General features: G+C 42.9%; 2 protein-coding genes across 6 annotated transcripts; one reads left to right on the plus strand and one right to left on the minus strand.

The window, feature by feature from the left end:
- Window positions 1-509: 509 nt before the first annotated feature.
- Window positions 510-2043, plus strand: LOC115195950 (transmembrane protease serine 3-like). Its single transcript, XM_029756314.1, has 3 exons — window positions 510-642; window positions 950-1102; window positions 1489-2043. Exons 1-3 carry the CDS (start codon window positions 517-519, stop codon window positions 1510-1512), a joined length of 303 nt encoding a protein of 100 aa, XP_029612174.1. The 5' UTR covers window positions 510-516; the 3' UTR covers window positions 1513-2043.
- Window positions 2044-2228: 185 nt separating this feature from the next.
- LOC115195948 (homeobox protein PKNOX1) lies at window positions 2229-14507 on the minus strand. 5 transcript variants are annotated; one of them, XM_029756313.1, is made up of 11 exons: window positions 14428-14507; window positions 13400-13510; window positions 10196-10329; window positions 9803-9974; window positions 9103-9276; window positions 8761-8878; window positions 4627-4724; window positions 4341-4475; window positions 3336-3412; window positions 3061-3233; window positions 2229-2729 (listed from the first exon to the last, which is right to left on the minus strand). In XM_029756313.1, the coding sequence occupies exons 2-11, from the start codon at window positions 13448-13450 to the stop codon at window positions 2551-2553; spliced, it is 1311 nt and encodes a 436-aa protein (XP_029612173.1). In that variant the 5' UTR covers window positions 13451-13510; window positions 14428-14507; the 3' UTR covers window positions 2229-2550. The 5 variants fall into 5 exon arrangements, with proteins under 5 accessions (XP_029612173.1, XP_029612169.1, XP_029612170.1 ...); XM_029756309.1 differs by having other exon boundaries at window positions 8731-8878; XM_029756310.1 differs by lacking the exon at window positions 14428-14507 and adding an exon at window positions 14279-14395 and having other exon boundaries at window positions 8731-8878.
- Window positions 14508-19935: the final 5428 nt, after the last annotated feature.

A 19935-nucleotide genomic window follows, 5' to 3' on the forward strand; every position in this document is an offset into this window, starting at 1 on the left:
ACGCAGGAACATTGCCTTTACCTTTCAACTGGACTTTAGTGCTGAACTTCCGCGATACGGATTGAATAGAGCCCTTGTAGTAACTGCTCTTATTCACCTCAAATCTGAAGGAGCACAGAAGGTTCATTGGCTAAGTCTTTTCCTCCAGGTCTGGTTGAGCCTGTCTGCCTGTCGAACTATGGGGAGAGATTTGAGGAGGGGAAGATGTGCTGGATTTCTGGGTGGGGTGCCACAGTGGATTGAGGTGAATGGGCTCAAATTCAACACCTGAATAGATGCGCAAGCACGCACCACATGCACGCATTCATGCATGCCCGCACACACTGTGATACACCTTTCCTGTGTGTGTGTGTGTGTGTGTGTGTGTGTGTGTGTGTGTGTGTGTGTGTGTGTGTGTGTGTGTGTGTGTGTGTGTGTGTGTGTGTGTGTGTGTGTGTGTGTGTGTGTGTGTGTGTGTGTGTGTGTGTGTGTGTGTGTGTGTGTGTGTGTGTCTTTCCAGGGGAGACCAGTGTGTCTATGCATTCTGCCCAGGTCCCTGTGCTCTGCAGCAGGGACTGCAGTGGACCGAAAGTGTACCAGGGTGCCATCTCCCCTTGGATGGTCTGTGCAGGCTACCTAGAGGGGGGCAAAGACTCTTGCCAGGTATCTTTCAGAAGTGGACCTCAGAGTTCCATGCACCATTTGTCTAAAGGACAAAGTGCAGACAAAAAGCACACAGCGAAGACAAACGGTTAAAAGCAGGGGGTGGCCACTGTGTTTGCGATCACGAAACGGTGGTGATTCAGCAAGTAGAATCTTCAGAAAATGACGATCGATTTCCTGTTCAAAGGCGCTAGGACGGTCACCCGCTGCTTTTAACCGTTCGTTAGCACAGTGTGTTTTGTGTTATAAAGCTCACCTATTTGGAGTAAAATGCACTGCTTCTAATCCTGGTGTGTTTGGCGCCCAGGGGGATAGTGGAGGCCCTCTGGCCTGTGAGGACTCGTCAGTGTGGAAGCTGCCGGGGGCCACTAGCTGGGGCTATGGCTGTACTGAGAGGAACAATCCTGCCGTGTACACTCTCATCCCCCACGCTCTGACCTGGATCCACCAGCAGATGGAGGTGAATTCTACTGTTGATACTGTAAACTGGTGCACTCATGAACTCTACTGGTGGCAGACAGTACTGCAAAAGTGTTACAGCTGCTATATGAAGGAGAGAGATACATGGTTTAAATGGACAGTTCACCCCAAAATCATAGTTTGTCAGATGTTTTCAGACATCCAAATGAATTTAGGCCTGGATTTACTAAGAGTTTTCACCAGTTGCAGAATGAACTGTTCCTTTAAGAGTGAAGTAGTCTTGGAAGTTTGAGACAGCCAGTGAAATCATTCAATGGACAACCTTTTTTAGTTTATTAGTCAGCGATGAATGATTGATATATAAAAATCTGTTAGTCTATTTAACATCCAAATGACATACTCCCATTCTATGATATCTTCCCCCAGAAAGAAGAGGCACTGAGCCCTTGATCCCCAAAGGATACAGTAGCTGACATAGAGTACTTTAATCAGAGACACTATTTATTTGTTCTTAAGCACCACAGTGAATGGACACAATCTGAGGCTGAGCAATAGCTCTATTTTAAAGGCACAAAAACAAGATGGAGGGAAATGGTGGACGATAAATGGAAGACTGGGGAGATGAACTAGGGCCAGGATTCAATTCGGACTGGGGAAATTCCGCGTTGTAGCAAGGTTGACATTAAAAGGTCATTTCCGATTAAGCTGACATCTGCAGCGTTTACTTTGAATAACTTGTGATTGAATATCTTGTGATCATAACTTGTGATCAGATTGAATCTTGTTCTCATTAGAATGTCGACATCTTTTAACTCTACACACTATGCATGTAGACACATGGAATAGTTGTAACATGTACTGTGTATAGTATACTTTGATATATCATTACATAGCAGATGTGTCCTTCGTACAATGTTTCTCTATGAACACAAGTAAAAACCTGTATAATTTTTAAATGCCTTAAAAATATGTATTTATTTTTAGGAAAAAGCTTTTTCAAATTATTCCTTTTTGATGTTGCATTCATAAGCATGTGTGAATTTCTTGGTTCAGACGTCTTTGCACAACTATCAATACATCCTCCAACACATCTTTGTTCCTTGGTTCGATAACCCCCCCTTTAAATACTGTGTCTACACTGAAACAAAAAACAAAGATGAGGGAAATCTTTCTTGAACATTTTATTTTTAGAGAAATCCAACAAACCTTGAAAAGCAGGTCAGCCATATTGGACGTTCAATGTTCATACATAAATATTCTTTAAAAAAAGAACTAAAAATAAAAACACTAAGCAAAAAAGCCAAATGAAAATAAACAGCCTTCATTCCAAACATTTTACATATAAAAATAGCATATTTTTTTTCTCTGTTTCTAGTAGGACCTGAAAGGCCTAGTGTGGGTAGTCTTGGACACAGATGAGTGTTGAGTAATATTGTCAAACACAGGCATGCATGAGGGTGTGACATCACATCCCGCTGTAGTGGTATGTCACTCCAATCCGGCCATGTCACCCCCCTCCTCCTCTTCTTCTTCCTCCTCCTCCTCGCTCTCGCCCTCCTCCTCCTCGCTGTGTCCTCCCATCATCACCTGCTGCATGGCCAGTGTTGCACCATCTGATGTCAGCGTCTGCAGCTCGTCTACACTCATGCCCATCGTCACCATGGTAACTGAGGGCACAGGGGAAAAAGATCAAGCTTCAGCCACATCCACTAACCAGTACGTAATTGGACAGTGTATATAGTCAATCAGAGTTGACCGGGGTTATTGTGGTAATGGAGACGGCTGGTATGTTAAGGACAAGATCAAGTCATACCAAGGTACAAAAGCTACATCATGACATTCCTCTCAGCCTGTAATAAGGACTGGGGATTTTTATTTTTTTAAATCATGTCTTCAACTCTGATATGTTCCTACTGTGATTTCTCACTTTAATAAATCACAACAGGAATATATCAGACTTGCAGACTTTTCATAAGATTTGTTTTTCTGGGCATTTACCGTCATCGTCCATGGCAGCCTCTTGCCCTACGCCGGCCGAGGCAATGTTGTTGGCCATGGGCCAGAAACGCTGGGTGGGCCGGCTCTGGGGAGTCCTCTTCCTGCTCTTGGGCGTGTCCGACGCACTGCTGTCCATCATGGGCTGGAGGATCCGCCTCCTAGCATTAATGAACCTGGAGAGGGAGAGACGGACAGGGGCTAAGCCAATCATCCAAAGCCACAATTCTACGCTTGGGTTTAGGGTGTGTGTGTGTGTGTGTGAAAGATTGACTCACCAGTTGTTGACCTGCAGCAGGGTCAGGTTGGTCTGTATGGCGAGCTGTTTCTTCTCGTCCTCTGTGGGATAGGGATGCTGAGAGAGAGCGATGCAAAGAGACAAGGGTAAAGAACACAAACAATCATTTACAGCAAATTATTGTTTGTGTTTAGCTCCCTATTAAGCCCAGTAGGTACTGGGAGAGACTGTGGATGGATGATGTAAGACTAAAGGTCAATTTGTATTGGAACAGCACAGGACGTTGATTAAGCAAAGTCGCTTCTATGTGAATATCTTTTTACCCAATTTCTCTGTTACTTGACCTGCTATCATGCAACGTTTGTGGGCACCACGGGGACCATTAATCACACCGGTATAAAATGCTAGTAGGCCATGTGGGGAGAAAATCTGAGGTATCGGGAGGTTGGGCTTTCGTCCCAAACCCGGATGCATTTAGATTCAACTTTAGGATGTACAGAGGCTTGAGGGCCAGAATTGGCAACTCAGGAGCAAGCAGAGAAGAACAAGCTGTAGTGAAGACGCTTCATCTCACAAAGGGCTAGCATTTTCTAACATCCTGCTGTTAGTTAACCGTCTCTTACACACGCACACACCCGCACATAAACACCCACATGCGCACAAACACACACAGGGAACAAAGGGTCTCTGTGAGCTACCAGTCTGGTTAGCTTCGCCAGTGGGCCTGTGGGCTGTCCACTGATTAACCTCTGATTAGTATTTAGCCAGCCGACCATGGGCCAGTCATATGAGGGCCTAACACATCCGTCTCTGTCAACGCAGCCGCTCCGAGCCATCATGGGACGCGCCATCGTGACGGGGGCCATCATTCTCTCTCAAATGCATGCACGTGCAGACTCACATGCACGCAAGCATGCACAGACACCCTTGGAATAACCTAGCAAAGATTTACTCTGGGTTACAATACATTTAGTTATAGTTGAAGTTATTCTAATTTTCGGAGCAGTTGGTACGAGGTGCAAGGTATTCAGGTGTTTTCACCCACCCCTATGTGCTGGAAGAGCCAGGTACGCATGATGTTGGTGGCTGATTTGGGCAGGACGCCCCTCTTGTTGCTCTTGGATGAGCTGTCCTCCTGGGTGAAAAAACTGCTCAGGTCCTGATTGAGCTGCAACTGGAGCTGTACACACACACACACAGACACACACACACACACACACACACACACACACACACACACACACACAATTCACAGAACAGCCTGTAGTTTGTGTGACTGTGACCGTACGTCGGTCTTGTCTGTCTGTGTGTGTGTGTGGCGTATTCCTCACCTGTGTGTTGTTGATGCGTATTGTCTGGGGTGAGATTGCTTGTCCAACCACTTGTCCCTGAGGAGTGACTACTGTGATGGGCTGGTAGACTGTACCACCTGCTCAAACACACACACAAATAAACAAGTTATGACACGTTTTTGGTAACACCTTGATCCAAGGACCCTCAGCACCTCACTATAATTTTTTTGTAAATTTTTATTTCACCTTTATTTAACCAGGTAGGCTAGTTGAGAACAAGTTCTCATTTACAACTGCGACCTGGCCAAGATGAAGCAAAGTAGTGCGACAAAAACAACAACACAGAGTTACACATGGGATAAACAAACGTACAGCCAATAACACAATAGAAAATCTGTATACAATGTGTGCAAATGAAGTAAGGAGGTAAGGCAATAAATAGGTCATAGTGGCGAAGTAATAAAAATTTAGCAATTAACACTGGAGTGATAGATGTGCAGATGAGGATGTGCAAGTATAAATACTGGTGTGCAAAAGAGCAGAAAAAAACAAATATGGGGATGAGGTAGGGAGTTGGTTGGATGGGCTATTTACAGATGGGCTGTGTACAGCTGCAGTGATCGGTAAGCTGCTCTGACAGCCGATGCTTGAAGTTAGTGAGGGAGATATAAGTCTCCAACTTCAGTGATTTTTGCAATTCGTTCTAGTCATTGGCAGCAGAGAACTGGAAGGAAAGGCGGCCAAAGCAGGTGTTGGCTTTGGGGATGACCAGTGAAATATACCTGCTGGAGCGCATGCTACGAGTGGGTGTTGCTATGGTGATCAGTGAGCTGAGATAAGGCGGAGCTTTTCCAAGCAAAGACTTTTATAGACGACCTGGAGCCAGTAGGTTTGACGACAAATATGTAGCGTGGACCAGCCAACGAGAGCATACAGGTCACAATGGTGGGTAGTATATGGGGCTTTAGTGACAAAACGGATAGCACTGTGATAGATTGCATCCAATTTGCTGAGTAGAGTGGTGGAGGCTATTTTGTAAATGACGTCGCCGAAGTCAAGGATCGGTAGGATAGTCAGTTTTACAAAGGTATGTTTGGCAGCATTAATGAAGGAGGCTTTGTTGCGAAATAGGAAGCTGATTCTAGATTTAACTTTGGATTGGAGATGCTTAATGTGAGTCTGGAAGGAGAGTTTACAGTCTAACCAGACACCTAGGTATTTATAGTTGTCCACATATTCTAAGTCAGAACTGTCCAGAGTAGTGATGCTAGGTGGGCGGGTGCGGGCAGCGATCGGTTGAAGGGCATGAATTTAGTTTTACTAGCGTTTAAGAGCAGTTGGAGGCCACGGAAAAAGTGTTGTATGGCATTGGAGCTCATTTGGAGGTTTGTTAACACAGTGTCCAAAGAAGGGCCAGATGTATACAGAATGGAGTCATGCGTAGAGGTGGATCAAAGAATCACCCGCAGCAAGAGCAACATCATTGATATATACAGAGAAGAGAGTCGGCCCAAGAATTGAACCCTGTGGCACCCCCATAGAGACTGCCAGAGGTCCGGACAACAGGCCCTCCGATTTGACACACAAGTAGTTAGTGAACCAGGCGAGGCAGTCATTAGTGAAACCAAGTCTGCCGATAAGAATACGGTGATTGACAGAGTCGAAAGCCTTGGCCAGGTCGATGAAGACGGCTGCATAGTACTGTTTTTTTATCGATGGTAGTTATATCGTTTAGGACCTTGAGCGTGGCTGAGGTGCAGCTCGGAAACCGGATTGCATAGCGGAGAAGGTACGGTGGGATTCGAGATGGTCGATGATCTGTTTGTTCACTTGGCTTTCGAAGACTTTAGAAAGGCAGGGCAGGATGGATATAGGTCTGTAACAGTTTGGGTCTGGAGTGTCTCCCCCTTTGAAGAGGGGGATCACTGCGGCCGCTTTCGAATCTTTAGGAATCTCAGACGATATGAAAGAGAGGTTGAACCGACTAGTAATAGGGATTGCGACAATGGCGGCGGATCATTTTTGGAAGAGAGGGTCCAGATTGTCTATCCCAGATGATTTGTAGGGATCCAGATTCTGCAGCTCTTTCAGGACATCAGCGGTCTGGATTTGGATGAAGGAGAAGCGGGGGGGGGGGGGGGGGCTTGGGCCAGTAGCTGCGGGGGGTGCAGAGCTGTTGGCCGGGGTTGGGGTAGCCAGGTGGAAAGCGTGGCCAGCCGTAGAGAAATGCTTATTTAAATTCTCAATTAACGTGGATTTATCGATGGTGACAGTGTTTCCTAGCCTCAGTGCAGTGAGCAGCTGAGAGGAGGTACTCTTATTCTCCATGGACTTTACAGTGTCCCAAAACTTTTTGGAGTTAGTGCTGCAGGATGCAAATTTCTGTTTGAAAAAGCTAGACTTTGCTTTCCTAACTGACTGTGTATATTGGTTCCTGACTTCCCTGAAAAGTTGCATATCGCGGGGACTATTCGAAGCTAGTGCAGTGCGCCACAGGATGTTTTTGTGCTGGTCAAGGGCAGTCAAGTCTGGAGTGAACCAATTGCTATATCTGTTCTTAGTTCTACATTTTTTGAAAGGGGCATGGTTATTTAAGATGGTGAAGAAGGCACTTTTGAAAAACAACCAGGCATCCTCTACTGATGGGATTAGGTCAATATCATTCCAGGATACCCGGGCCAGGTTGATTAGAAAGGCCTGCTCGCAGAAGTGTTTTAGGGAGAGTTTGACAGTGATAAGGGGTGGTCGTTTGACTGCGGACCCATAACGAACGCAGGCAATGAGGCAGTGATCGCTGAGTACTGGTTGAAAACAGCAGAGGTGTATTTAGAGGGCAAGTTGGTCAGGATGATATCTATGAGGGTGCCCATGTTTACGGATTTGGGGTTGTACCTGGTAGGTTTCATGATAATTTGTGTGAGATTGAGGGCATCTAGCTTAGATTGTAGGACGGCCGGGGTGTTAAGCATATCCCAGTTTAGGTCACCTAACAGTACGAACTCTGAAGATAAATGTGGTGTAATCAATTCACATATGGTGTCCAGGGCACAGCTGGGAGCTGAGACGGGTCTATAACAAGCGGTAACAGTGAGAGACTTAGTAGTAGGTCGAATTGTTTGGGCATAGACCTGGATAATAGGACAGAACTCTGCAGGCTAACTCTGCCCCCTTTAGCAGTTCTAATTTGATGTAAAATGTTGTAATTGGGGATGGAAATTTCAGATTTTTTTGTGGCCATCCTAAGCCAGGGTTGGCGGAGTGTGCTAAAGCAGTGAATAAAGCAAACTTAGGGAGGAGGCTTCTGATGTTAAAATGCATGAACCCAAGGCTTTTCCAGTTACAGAAGTCAACAAATGAGAGTGCCTGGGGACACACAGGGTCTGGGTTAACCTCTACATCACCAAAGGAACAGAGGAGGAGTAGGATAAGGGTACGGCTAAAGGCTATAAGAACTGGCCGTCTCGTGCGTTCGGCACAGAGGGTAAAAGGAGCAGACTTCTGGGCGTGGTAGGACAGATTCAGGGCATAATGCACAGACAAGGGCATGGTAGGGTGCGAGTACAGTGGAGGTAAACCTAGGCATTGAGTGACGATGAGAGAGGCTGCATCTCTGGAAGCGCCAGTTAAACTACGGGCGGTCTCCGCATGTGTGGGGGGTGGGGCAAGGGAGCTAACCGAGGTATGTAGAGCAGGACTAGGGGCTCCGCAGTAAAACAAAACAATGAGAGCTACCCTAAACAACAGTATACAAGGCATATTGACATTAGAGGGAGGTATAAAGCAATCCCAAATGTTGATTGGGAGGGCTAAGACAACAACGGGTAAACAGCTAAGACAACAACAACGGGTAAATGGCGATGAATGGGCAGAGAGGGTCAGTTAGCTACACACAGGGCCTGAGTTCGAGGCTGGGACCGACAGATAAACAAAATGAAGTACCGTGTTATAATCTACTTTGAAATCAACTCTGAAAAAGAGGCAACATTCACGGATTCAAGGAAACTGACTAAAACACAGAGGGACTACCTGAACCTGATAACTAAGAAAATAATGTTTTGCTATGGTGTGCCATAATTTATATGACCCAGTATTGCTAGTAGCTGTCTTAACCGGGACACAGTAAGGCCGGAGCGGAGAGGGTACCTGTAGAGGTGGTATGCCACGGAGACATACCTGCTAACACTTGGCCAGCAGAATTGACTGTTGTCAGGGTAACGTTGCCCTGCTGCAGGGCCGAGGCTGACATCACAATACCTTGAGGGCTGAGGGTTCCTGTCAGTGGGCTGGAGGTCTGTGGGTGAAACACATACAGAATTAGCCTAACTGCATTCATATTAAATTTGTGTTCATCTTGTATAATTTATACCTATAATGTGTGAATTGTACTATTATGTGCTTATCATTTAATCCCAATACAATAGCCAAAGTTCCCTCTGGGAAAGACACAAATAATTTATGAAGGGAAAATGTGTGCGTATAACCTGTGTGTGTGTGTGTGTGTGTGTGTGTGTGTACCTGTATCTGGACAGGGGAACAGGGGCTGTCAGTTTCTCCTCCACTCAGCAGGGTCTCACTGTTCATCTTAGTGCGCAGGCAGGCGATGTAGCGGCTACAGAAGTCCTTACACAAGTCGCTCACTTTCTCCAGCTCCAGGAGGTGGATACGCAGCACCTGGATGGCCTTCACCATCTGGGGTCAGAGGTCAGGGGTCAAAGGTCAGGTCATTAGAAGGCCATTAGTAGGCACGCTGCCAACCCATAACTCAAACCCTGACCCTAGCCAAGGGTTAAGCTTAACCATTAACAATTAGGTCATTCAACATCAGTTTGCTGATCAGTCCTGTCTCTTCAGTTCTTCCCAATAAAGACATGGGTCACAACATTTATTTCTGTGTTTTTGATAAAACATTTACTATCACACATACACTATTTCAATTGCTCGATGTAAAGTGATGCAATTCAAGAGTGGTTTGTTGAAGGGCACAACAGCCGTGGAACTTTGTTATATTATCTTTTAACATCAAAGACGGACAATGACGTGTAAGAGCTGGGTCATGTTCATTAGGTACCAAAAGGAAGAAACGGACTAAAATAGGAAAGGACCAGCTGAACATATCCAATAAGAAACAACTATTTTTGTTTTTCATTGCAGAACATTTTCAAATGTTTCCAGTTGCATGCCCAAATGAACAGGACCCTGGTGCAGAGTTCCTCACCAGGTTGTCCACGTCTGGGTCGTCACAGAAGAAGCCCTTGCCCTCTTTCTTCTGGCTACGGACAAAGTTCTCAATGTCCACATTGAAGCTGGCAGAGCTGACGCAGTCCGAGCTCTGAGTCGACTGCTCACACTTCTCAAAGAGTAGGGCCAGCAGAGGGAACAGGGGGTGCCTACGATGCACAGGCGAATGCAAAGGATTAACGCTACAGTAGGCGCAGTTAATGAAAGTACACAAACACACAGTCATGCACCGATGCTCGCACATCCACACAAGTTTACAGTCATAAACAGGACAAGGGAAGGAAAATGAAGGAGGGGAAAAAAAGTGAGGAACAGAGGGAAAGAGCTCTGATGAGGAGGACGGAGTGGAGGAGTACCATGACTCGCCTACCTGTAGATGGCCTGCTTGTCTGTGTCCATGGGCGTCTGGGGCTGCATGGCAGAGGGGCTGCCTGCTCCCCCCTCACTCAGACTCTGCTCTGGATCCCCCTCCACATCCGCTCCCACGCGCATCTGCACCAAGACCTTTACCCGGGAAAGAGACAAAGACGGTAAAAAGAAGATTTGGAAACAAGGCAGAGAAAATAGGAGAGTGGAGAAGAAGGGAGGGGAGAGGAGAATGAAATCCAGTCAAGTTAGTCGGTGGTTGGTGAATGACTCCCCTCAGGGTGGTAATGGGGTGAGGAGTACACACACCAGCCCCAGGGAGAGGAGAGAGACTGGTCTGTCTCTTTCCACTCATAACACTGTCTCAATTCAGCAGCTTACAGAGACCGCATTAGCCATTTATCATTCACATTGAACCCTCATGAATACACTGTCTAACTTCTACACTCAGTTATAAGTTACTCATTATCCATTCTAGTCCTTCCCTGTTTCAACAGTTTCTTCCATTTGGTTTCTAGTGAACATGACCCCCTTCCTACAATGCCTCAGGTCAGGCTCATTCCAACTATGACTAATTTTTCATTAGATCTGACATTGTTTTTTTTAAAGTGGTCCTCTGTAGCGCAGTTGTTAGAGCATAGTACTTGCAACAGCTGGATAGTAGGGTTGATTAATAGGAACACCCATACGTAAAAAATGTAATCAAGTGATTTTATACTGAACAAAAATATAAAATGCAACAATTTCAAAGATTTTACTGAGTTACAGTTTATATAAGGAAATCAGTCAATTGAAATAAATTCCTTAGGCCCTAATCTATGATTTTCACATGGCTGGGAATACTGATATGCATCTGTTGGTCACAGATATCTTTAAAAACAAAGGTGGGGGAGTGGATCCGAAAACCAGTCTGTATCTGGTGTGACCATCTCCTTTCATCAGCTGTCCAGTTGTCTGGTCTCAGATGATCCCGCAGGTGAATAAGCTGGATGTGGAGGTCCTGAGCTGGCGTGGTTACACATGGTCTGCGGTTGTGAGACGTACTGCCAAATGACGTTGGAAGCGGCTTATGGTAGAGAAATTAACATTCAATTCTCTGGCAACAGCTCTGTTGGACATTCCTGTAGTCAGCATGCCAATTGCAAACTCCCTCAAAACTTGAGACATCCGTGGCATTGTGTTGTGTGACAAAACTGCACATTTAGAGTGGCTTTTTATTGTCACCAGCACAAGGTGCACCTGTGTAATGATTATGCTGTTTAATCAGCTTCTTGATATGCCACAACTGTCATGTGGATGGATTATCTTGGCAAAAGAGAAATGCTCACTAACAGGGATGTAAACAAATGAGTGCACACAATGAGAGAAATAAGCTTTTTGTGCATATGGAAAATGCCTGGGATCTTTTATTTCAGCTCATGAAACATGGGACCAACACTTTATATTTTTGTTCAGTATAGATAAAAGTGTATGCTAAATAGCATATATTATTTTAAAATGACATGCATGATGATGAATATTGCCTCTCTCCTACGTGCACACTGTAGATGTGTGGCTGTTACAGCATTTTAAAAACATTTCCCCACTCACGATCTCTGGATATGGATGGTCCTTGCCCTTGTGATTGCACGTGATGGCGCAACAATGACTGATTGAAAGGCAATGTGTTGAAATACACTTGGGTGTATTTTAGAGGATTAATTGACCTTTAAAGTGTGTAATATTCATTTTCACAGCAGCTCATTGTATTTGGGAATTTAGGACAGTAACACCCTTCTTCAGACAGTTATTAATTTATTAGTGAAATGTGGTCACAAGTTTGGGGTATATACACAATTGAAGTCAGAAGTTTACATACACTTTAGCCAAATACATTTCAACTCTGTTTTTCACAATTCCTGACATTTAATCCTAATAAAAATTCCCCATTTTAGGTCAGATAGGATCACCACTTTATTTTAAGAATGTGAAATGTCAGAATAACAGTAGAGAATTATTTATTTCAGCTTTTATTTCTTTCATCACATTCCCAGTGGGTCAAAAGTTTACATACACTCAATTAGTATTTGGTAGCATTGCCTTAAATTGTTTAACTTGGGTCAAACGTTTCAGGTAGCCTTCCACAAGCTTCCCACAATAAGTTGGGTGAATTTTGGCCCATTCCTCCTCACAGAGCTGGTGTAACTGAGTCAGGTTTGTAGGCCTCCTTGCTCGCACACGCTTTTTCAGTTCTGCCCACAAATTTTCTATAGGATTTGAGGTCAGGGCTTGTGATGGCCACTCCAATACCTTTGTTGTCCTTAAGCCATTTTGCCACAACTTTGGAAGTATGCTTGGGGTCATTGTCCATTTGGAAGACCCATTTGCAACCAAGCTTTAACTTCCTGACTGATGTCTTGAGATGTTGCTTCAATATATCCACCTTTTAGGTTATGTCAATATAGGACTCATTTTACTGTGGATATAGATACATTTGTACCAGTTTCTTCCAGCATCTTCACAAGGTCCTTTGCTGTTGTTCTGGGATTGATTTGCACTTTTCACACCAAAGTACGTTCATCTCTAGGAGACAGAACGTGTCTCCTTCCTGAGCGGTATGACAGCTGCGTGGTCCCATGGTGTTTGTACTGATGAACGTGGTACCTTCAGGCGTTTGGAAATTACTCCCAAGGATGAACCAGACTTGTGGAGGTCTCCAATTTCTTTCCTGAGGTCTTGGCTGATTTATTTTGATTTTCCCATGATGTCAAGCAAAGAAGCACTGAGTTTGAAGGTAGGCCTTGAAATACATCCACAGGTACACCTCCAATTGACGTCAATTAACCTAACAGAAGCTTCTAAAGCCATGACATCATTTTATGCAATTTTCCAAGCTTTTTAAAGGCACAGTCAATTTAGTGTATGTAAACTTCTGACCCACTGGAATTGTGATACAGTGAATTATAAGTGAAATAATCTGTCTGTAAACAATTGTTGGAAAAATTACTTGTGTCATGCACAAAGTAGATGTCCTAACCGACTTGCCAAAACTACAGTTTGTTAACAAGAAATTTGTGGAGTGGTTGAAAAACGAGTTTTAATGACTCCAACCTAAGTGTATGTAAACTTCCGACTTCAACTGTATATCACAGCTCATTCATTGGAATATGGCCAGCCACTTTGTCATATGTTCAAACTTCACTCCTCCTCCTCCTCATCAATCTCTTACCTCATCCACCTCCGGGTACTCATCTAGAGATGCCGAATGGGCTTCCATCATGGTCGCTGCCAATGATGCCAATACTCGGGCATTCCAGTCCAAGACCTGTGCCTACCAGTCCTACAGAGACACATGCATCAGACATGGGGTTTAGATGAGGTTTTTGTTGTTGTCATAGATTAGATATAACCATTGCATGATACATACATAGCCAATGAAGAACGTAGAGTCAGGGTACTATGTCAACACAGGGCCTTGCATTCTGGGGTATGAGGATTCATGTTTTTTGGAGTGTAAATGCTTGGTCACTGTATGCGTGTATCAGAATGGAATGCTGACAGTGCAGTTATTAATTCACGCGCGCGCAGCGTGGGAGGTAGGTTGTACAGTCAGTAGCCCTAACTTCCGGGCACATATTTAGATTAAATAATTCAACGCAGCAGTTGTGCATCTACAGTTCGTAATGTTCACCAAGCATCATCCTAAACTGTGACACTAGGCCCATGAATCTCTCCTTAGCAAGCCGTATTCATGTGCAAAAATAAATAAGGGAATAAATCAAATGCGTTTCTAATAAACAAACGTGCATACAATTTCGTGTCAATTTGATTACCGATTTATCCTACCCTCGCTGTCTAAATATCGTATAGCGGCTCAGGCTACATGTATCAGATAATATGGGTGCTTTCAAATGTTGAACAAATAAAACTGTCAACAGCACACATCCCATCGACGTTGCGGGCATCGATGGGTATATCTCCTAATAACATTCGAATGTCCAGTAGTCTGTAGATTAGTCAACACACGCTTGGCCTTCTCATTCACCCTTTCCAATGCGCCTTTTCCAAATAAGCGGACATCTTTTTTTCTCTCGCCACAACAGCTTGCCTTTATGTGTGATCAGTCTTTTGGCTCACTGTTCATTCTGCAAAGTGCACATTGGCTCATTCCATTGCGAGCCATTCCATTCGAGCATGTAGCGTCGATTGTTAGATTGATGGGCGACGAAAAAAAGAGGAATTTGAGTGACAGCTTACCTTAGTGCCAATCTTCGTCACAGTGACAAGGGGCTGCTGCAATCCGGGCCCGCAGTTTTCGTGTGTCGTCACTACGTATAGGCTCGCAGACTATTTTCTCTCATTAATATTCAACATGTGGGAGGAGAAGCAATTCTGAACATGCCTTGTCCCGCCCATAGAGGCTGATACCCTGCCCCTTATGCTTAAATTATGATTAGGAATAAAAAATAATTTATATTACATCAGATGTATACACATTTAAAATTGTATGTAATGGACTAGGCCTACAAACTACAAAAACATTCATAATTGAAAAGTTATCCCTAATAATTGACATCATGCGTTTTATATTTCTGATGCAATGACTACTTTGTAAACAAAGAAGTGAATGAGACTACCCATACTAAAACATATCATTTATTAAAAACGGTTATTGGTCAGATTTAACAAATAAAAGAGAGTGACAGAGTGAAGATCATTTTGAGGACCAATCATCTAACTTGGGCTTTGAAAAGAGAAATAAAAGTGACACAGTACAATGTGAAATCTATGCTCCTAAATTAAGATATACATTCTGGATCTAAAGTGCATCACAGAGGATCAAAGGATAGTAGAACATGTGCCTAGACTGACCTGACTTTTTAAATGTAATTTAAACTTAAAACCAAATTTGACCAAACGAAACAAAGGACTGATAATTATGAACACACAATTGACTCATCAGGGAACTTAAAAATCGGGGAACTCAGTGAGGTCACCGCAACCATACAACCACTGTAGTTTGGCCATCTCCTCAGACAGTGCTTTCTCATACTTAGGGCCTGCATCAACCAAGCCCCCAGAGGCTCTGATATGAGGAATATCAGGGGTTGGAAGATGGAAAGAAGTGATAAAAACATGGTGAGACATGAGTAATCAAAGAGACGGTGTAGAAAATCTACACCCCCTTTCAAAATTGTCACCTTTTGTTGACTTATAGCCTGGAATTAAAATGGCTTGAAATAGTTTATTATTCCATTGATCTATACATCCTACCCCACTTTAAAGTACTACTTAAGTCGTTATTTGGGGTATCTGTACTTTGCTATTTATATTTGACAACTTTTACTTTTACTTCACTACATTCCTAAAGAGAATAATGTACTTTTTACTCCATACATTTTCCCTGACACCCGAAAGTAATTGTTAAAAATGGTGCAATTCATGCACTTATTAAAAGAACATCCCTGGTCATCCCTACTGCCTCTGATCTGGCGGACTCACTAAACACAAATGCTTCATTTGTAAGTGTTGGAGTGTGCCCCTGGCTATCTGTAAATTAAAAAAACAAGAAGATGGTGCTGTCTGGTTTTCTTAATATAAGGCATTTGAAATCCTTTTACTTTTGATACTTAAGTACATTTTAGCAATTATTTACTTTTGATATTGAAGTATACTTAAAACCAAATACTTTTGTACTTTTACTCAAGTAGAATTTTACTTGGTGACTTTCACTTTTACTTGAGTAATTTTTTATTAAGGTATCTTCACTTTTACTCAATAATTGTCACGCGCTGACCTTAGAGAGCCTTTTTATTCTCTATTTTGGTTAGGTCAGGGTGTGACTAGGGTGGGTACTCTAGTTTTTTATATTTCTATGTTGGCCTGGTATGGTTCCCAATCAGAGGCAGCTGTCTATCATTGTCTCTGATTGGGGATCATATTTAGGCAGCCTTTTCCCACCTGTTGTTTGTGGGATCTTGATTTTGTATTGTAGCTTTTAGCCCTACAAAGCTGTATGTTTCATTGGTTACTCTTTATTGTTTTGTTGCCAGTTATCATAAATAAAAAATGATTAACCTACCACACGCTGCATCTTGGTCCGACCATCAGTACAATGACGTTCGTTACAATAATGACAATTGGGTACTTTTCCATCTATGGCTATTCCGCCAAACTGGATGACAGAGCAAATAGGAGACTGATCAGAGAGGCTACCAAAAGTCCATTAGCAACTTTGAAAGAGCTACACGCTTTTACGGCCAAGACTGGTCAAAGTGTGCATGTGACAACTACAGTGCACTTGGAAAGTATTCAAACCCCTTGACTTTTTAGACATTTTGTTATGTTACAGCCTTATTCTAAAATGTATTAAATACATGTTTTCCCACATCAATCTACTCACAATACCCCATAACGACAAAGTGAAAATGTTTTTTTAGAAATGTTTGCAAATGTATTAAAGATAAAAACAAATACCTTACCTTATTTACATAAGTTTTCAGACCCTTTGCAAGAATTGAGCTCAGGTGCATCCTGTTTTTATTGATCATCATTGAGATATTTCTACAAATTGTCCACCTGTGGTAAATTCAATTGATTGGACATGATTTGGAAAGGCACACCTGTCTATATAATGTCCCACAGTTGACAGTGCATGTCAGAGTAAAAATAAAGCCATGAGGTTGAAGGAATTGTCCGTAGAGCTCCGAGACAGGATTGTGTCGAGGCACAGCTCTGGGGAAAGGTACCAAAAATGTCTGCAGCATTGAAGGTCCCCAAGAACACGACAGGTAGCCTAGTGGTTAGAGTGTTGGGCCAGTAACTGAAAGGTTTCTGGATTGAATCCCAGAGCTGACAAGGTAAAAATCTGTCGTTCTGCCCCTGAACAAGGCAGTTAACTGTTCCTAGGTCGTCATTGTAAATAAGAATTTGTTCTTAACTGACTTGCCTAATTAAATAAAATACAAATATAGTTTTTTAAATAAATGTGCACATTTATCTAAAATCCTGTTTTTGCTTTGTCATTATGGGGTATTTTGTGTAGATTGATGAGGGGGGAAAAAACGATTTAATCCATTTTAGAATAAGGCTGTAACGTAACAAAATATGAAAAAAAGTAAAGGGGTCTGAATACTTTCCGAATGCTCTGTATGTCCCAAGATCTCCACAAATCTGGCATGTAGGGTGGCAAGAAGGAAGCCCACCTTGAATCCCATTTGAAGTATGAAAAAAAAAACACTTGGGAGACTGTAGCCATGTGGCAAAACGTTTTGGGGTCTGACGAAACAAAAATGAAACTTTTCGGCCTAAATGCAAAGTGTTACATTTGGCACAAACCCAACATGGCACATCACCCAAAGAATACAAATCCTTACTGGGAAGCTTGGTGGTGGCAGCATCATGTTATGGGGATTTTTCTCATCTTCAGGGACTTATCAGGATAGAAGGGAAAATGTATGGATCAATGTACAGAAAAGTCCTTGAGGAAAACCTGCTGCCCTCTATAACAAAGACGAAACTGAGATGGGATTTCACCTTTCAGCATGACAATGACTCGAAGCACACAGCCAAAGTTACAGTGGAGTGGCTAAGGAATAAAAAGGTAAACGTCTGTGAGTGCCCCTGTCAGAGCCCTGACCTAAATCCAATTTGTGGCATGACTTGAAGATTGCTGTCCATCAACGCTCCCCAAGGAATGTGACCGAGCTTGAACAGTTTTGCAAAGAAGAATGATCTAGGTGTGCGAAGTTGATAGAGACCTATCCCTATAGACTAGGGCCGATCCCAATTAGTCCACTGGTCAATTGTTTGGTCGTTAGGCTGTTGGTCGACCGAGATTGTTTTAGTCGAGCAGTAACAAATGTATATATGAGGCTCCATATAGACTGGGTGTGACGCAATCGTGGAGCCTACAGAGGCATGCAGAGGCCAAATCGAGCTCTGTACGGCATTGTCATGCGCCTTCCAAATTTTCTATAGCTCCGCATTGACATGATTGGTTGATGGTAGGTAGGGGCAGTACATCCTGTACAAACACAAACTCACTTCCTTGACAACAGCTCTGCACTGCCCTGCAAGAAATGTAAATGCCCTGACTTCTGCTGAGGCCATATCGCCGTAAATGCTGAATGGCCAATGCAGACATCGGATTGACCATGCGTCCAGATGCACAATGCACTTCTCTCTCCAGAATCTGCGAAAGCCAGCAGGGGCGGGAGGACAATAGTTGGGTCAGGTTACGTTTTTTTCTTCTTTTGGTTATCTAGATATGGCGCCCTCTTGAGGCATTTGTCTTATTTCATCAAACCATAAACTTAAAGCATCAGAGAAGCTCAATGCATATAGTTGATTTTATTAAAACACAAAAGGTTTGTATATATATGGAAAAATACACATTTAAAAATGTCTACCAATTGATTGGTAGAAAGAACAGATTACTTTTGGTCGACCAAGATTTTTTTGGGGTCGGGGACAGGCCTACAACAGACTCACAGCTGTAATTGCTGCCAAAGGTGCTTCTACTGGGTATTAACTCAGGGGGCTGGAGACTTATCCAATTATGATATTTCAGTTTTAAGGGGATTTTTTTTTTTGTGAGTGGGAAAAATATATACAGTACCAGTTAAAAGTTTGGACGCACCAACTCATGCCAGGGTTTTTCTTTATTTTACTATTTTCTACATTGTAGAATAATAGTGAAGACATCAACTATAAAATTACACATATGGAATCATGTAGTAAACAAAAAAGTGTTAAACAAATCAAAGTATATTTTATATTTGAGATTCTTCATGGTAGCCACCATTTGTCTTGAAGACAGCTTTGCACACTCTTGGCATTCTCTCAACCAGCTTCATGAAGTAGTCACCTGGAATGCATTTCAATTAACAGGTGCGCCTTGTTAATTTGTGGAATTTCTTTCCTTCTTAATGCGTTTGAGCCAATCAGTTGTGTTGTGACAAATACAATTAGTTAAAAAAATATTTACTTAATAAATTCAAGTTTAAAAAAAATCAAGGTACATTTTGCTTTTATATTTTTAGTTCAGTGTAGATAGCCAATATCAACAGCAATGTTGCTGCTGCACGATTCTGAATTAAGTGATAATACCCAAGAAGACGGTATTTGGAGGATATATTGGCATGGGCGTTGTCTCGGAAACAGTAATGATTTGAAGGGACTGGTGTTTCAGCAGGGTGCAATGTTGTTATGCAAGGATTGTTTGGGGCAACAGTACTTCGCTGGATTTGGTGGAGTTTGACGTTTAAATAGCAATGTGTATTGTTTTTGTGTAGAACGAGCATATATTTCACATTGAAACTGAGAATGTCTTGATGTGTGACATTTTGGTAATTTCTTCTGAGTGAATAGGGTGGAACAAAAATGTTCTAATTTGTTTCCGTTAAGATGGCATTCTGTGCGGACAACAATGGAGGCGTCCTTTCTACGAATTGGGCGTGATTGCTTATTCAAGGTAGTAATGTAAACAAATATAATTGTTTGCTATGTTCTCCGTTTATTACCAAGTACTTCCTCATATTTCAGTGTAAATCCGTTTGGCTTGATATCTAGCTTGCTACGGTTGTTAGCCTAGTAGTTTCTTTGGATGGGGCTGATTCTGGAAGCTGATTGGTTAACGTTCCACAAGTTACCACCGCCTAAAGCTATGACGTTGAAATTCCTATTTACTTTGTTCCAGCTCACTGCCAATCCACTATCTCATCAGCCTCGCCAGACAATTTATAAACTTGAAATCCATCTGGA

This window comes from Salmo trutta, chromosome 6 (assembly GCF_901001165.1).
Source record: "Salmo trutta chromosome 6, fSalTru1.1, whole genome shotgun sequence".
Taxonomy (NCBI): Eukaryota; Metazoa; Chordata; class Actinopteri; order Salmoniformes; family Salmonidae; genus Salmo; species Salmo trutta.

Coding starts and splice junctions, on each gene's coding strand:
- LOC115195950 (XM_029756314.1), top strand. CDS start 517: ATGCATTCTGCCCAGGTCCCTGTGCTCTGCAGCAGGGACTGCAGTGGA. Junction 643..949: donor GGGGCAAAGACTCTTGCCAG/GTATCTTTCAGA, acceptor TTTGGCGCCCAG/GGGGATAGTGGAGGCCCTCT. Junction 1,103..1,488: donor GGATCCACCAGCAGATGGAG/GTGAATTCTACT, acceptor ATCTTCCCCCAG/AAAGAAGAGGCACTGAGCCC.
- LOC115195948 (XM_029756309.1), bottom strand. CDS start 13,450: ATGATGGAAGCCCATTCGGCATCTCTAGATGAGTACCCGGAGGTGGAT. Junction 10,330..13,399: donor AGTACCCGGAGGTGGATGAG/GTAAGAGATTGA, acceptor TCCCGGGTAAAG/GTCTTGGTGCAGATGCGCGT. Junction 3,234..3,335: donor CTGCTGCAGGTCAACAACTG/GTGAGTCAATCT, acceptor CTCCCTCTCCAG/GTTCATTAATGCTAGGAGGC.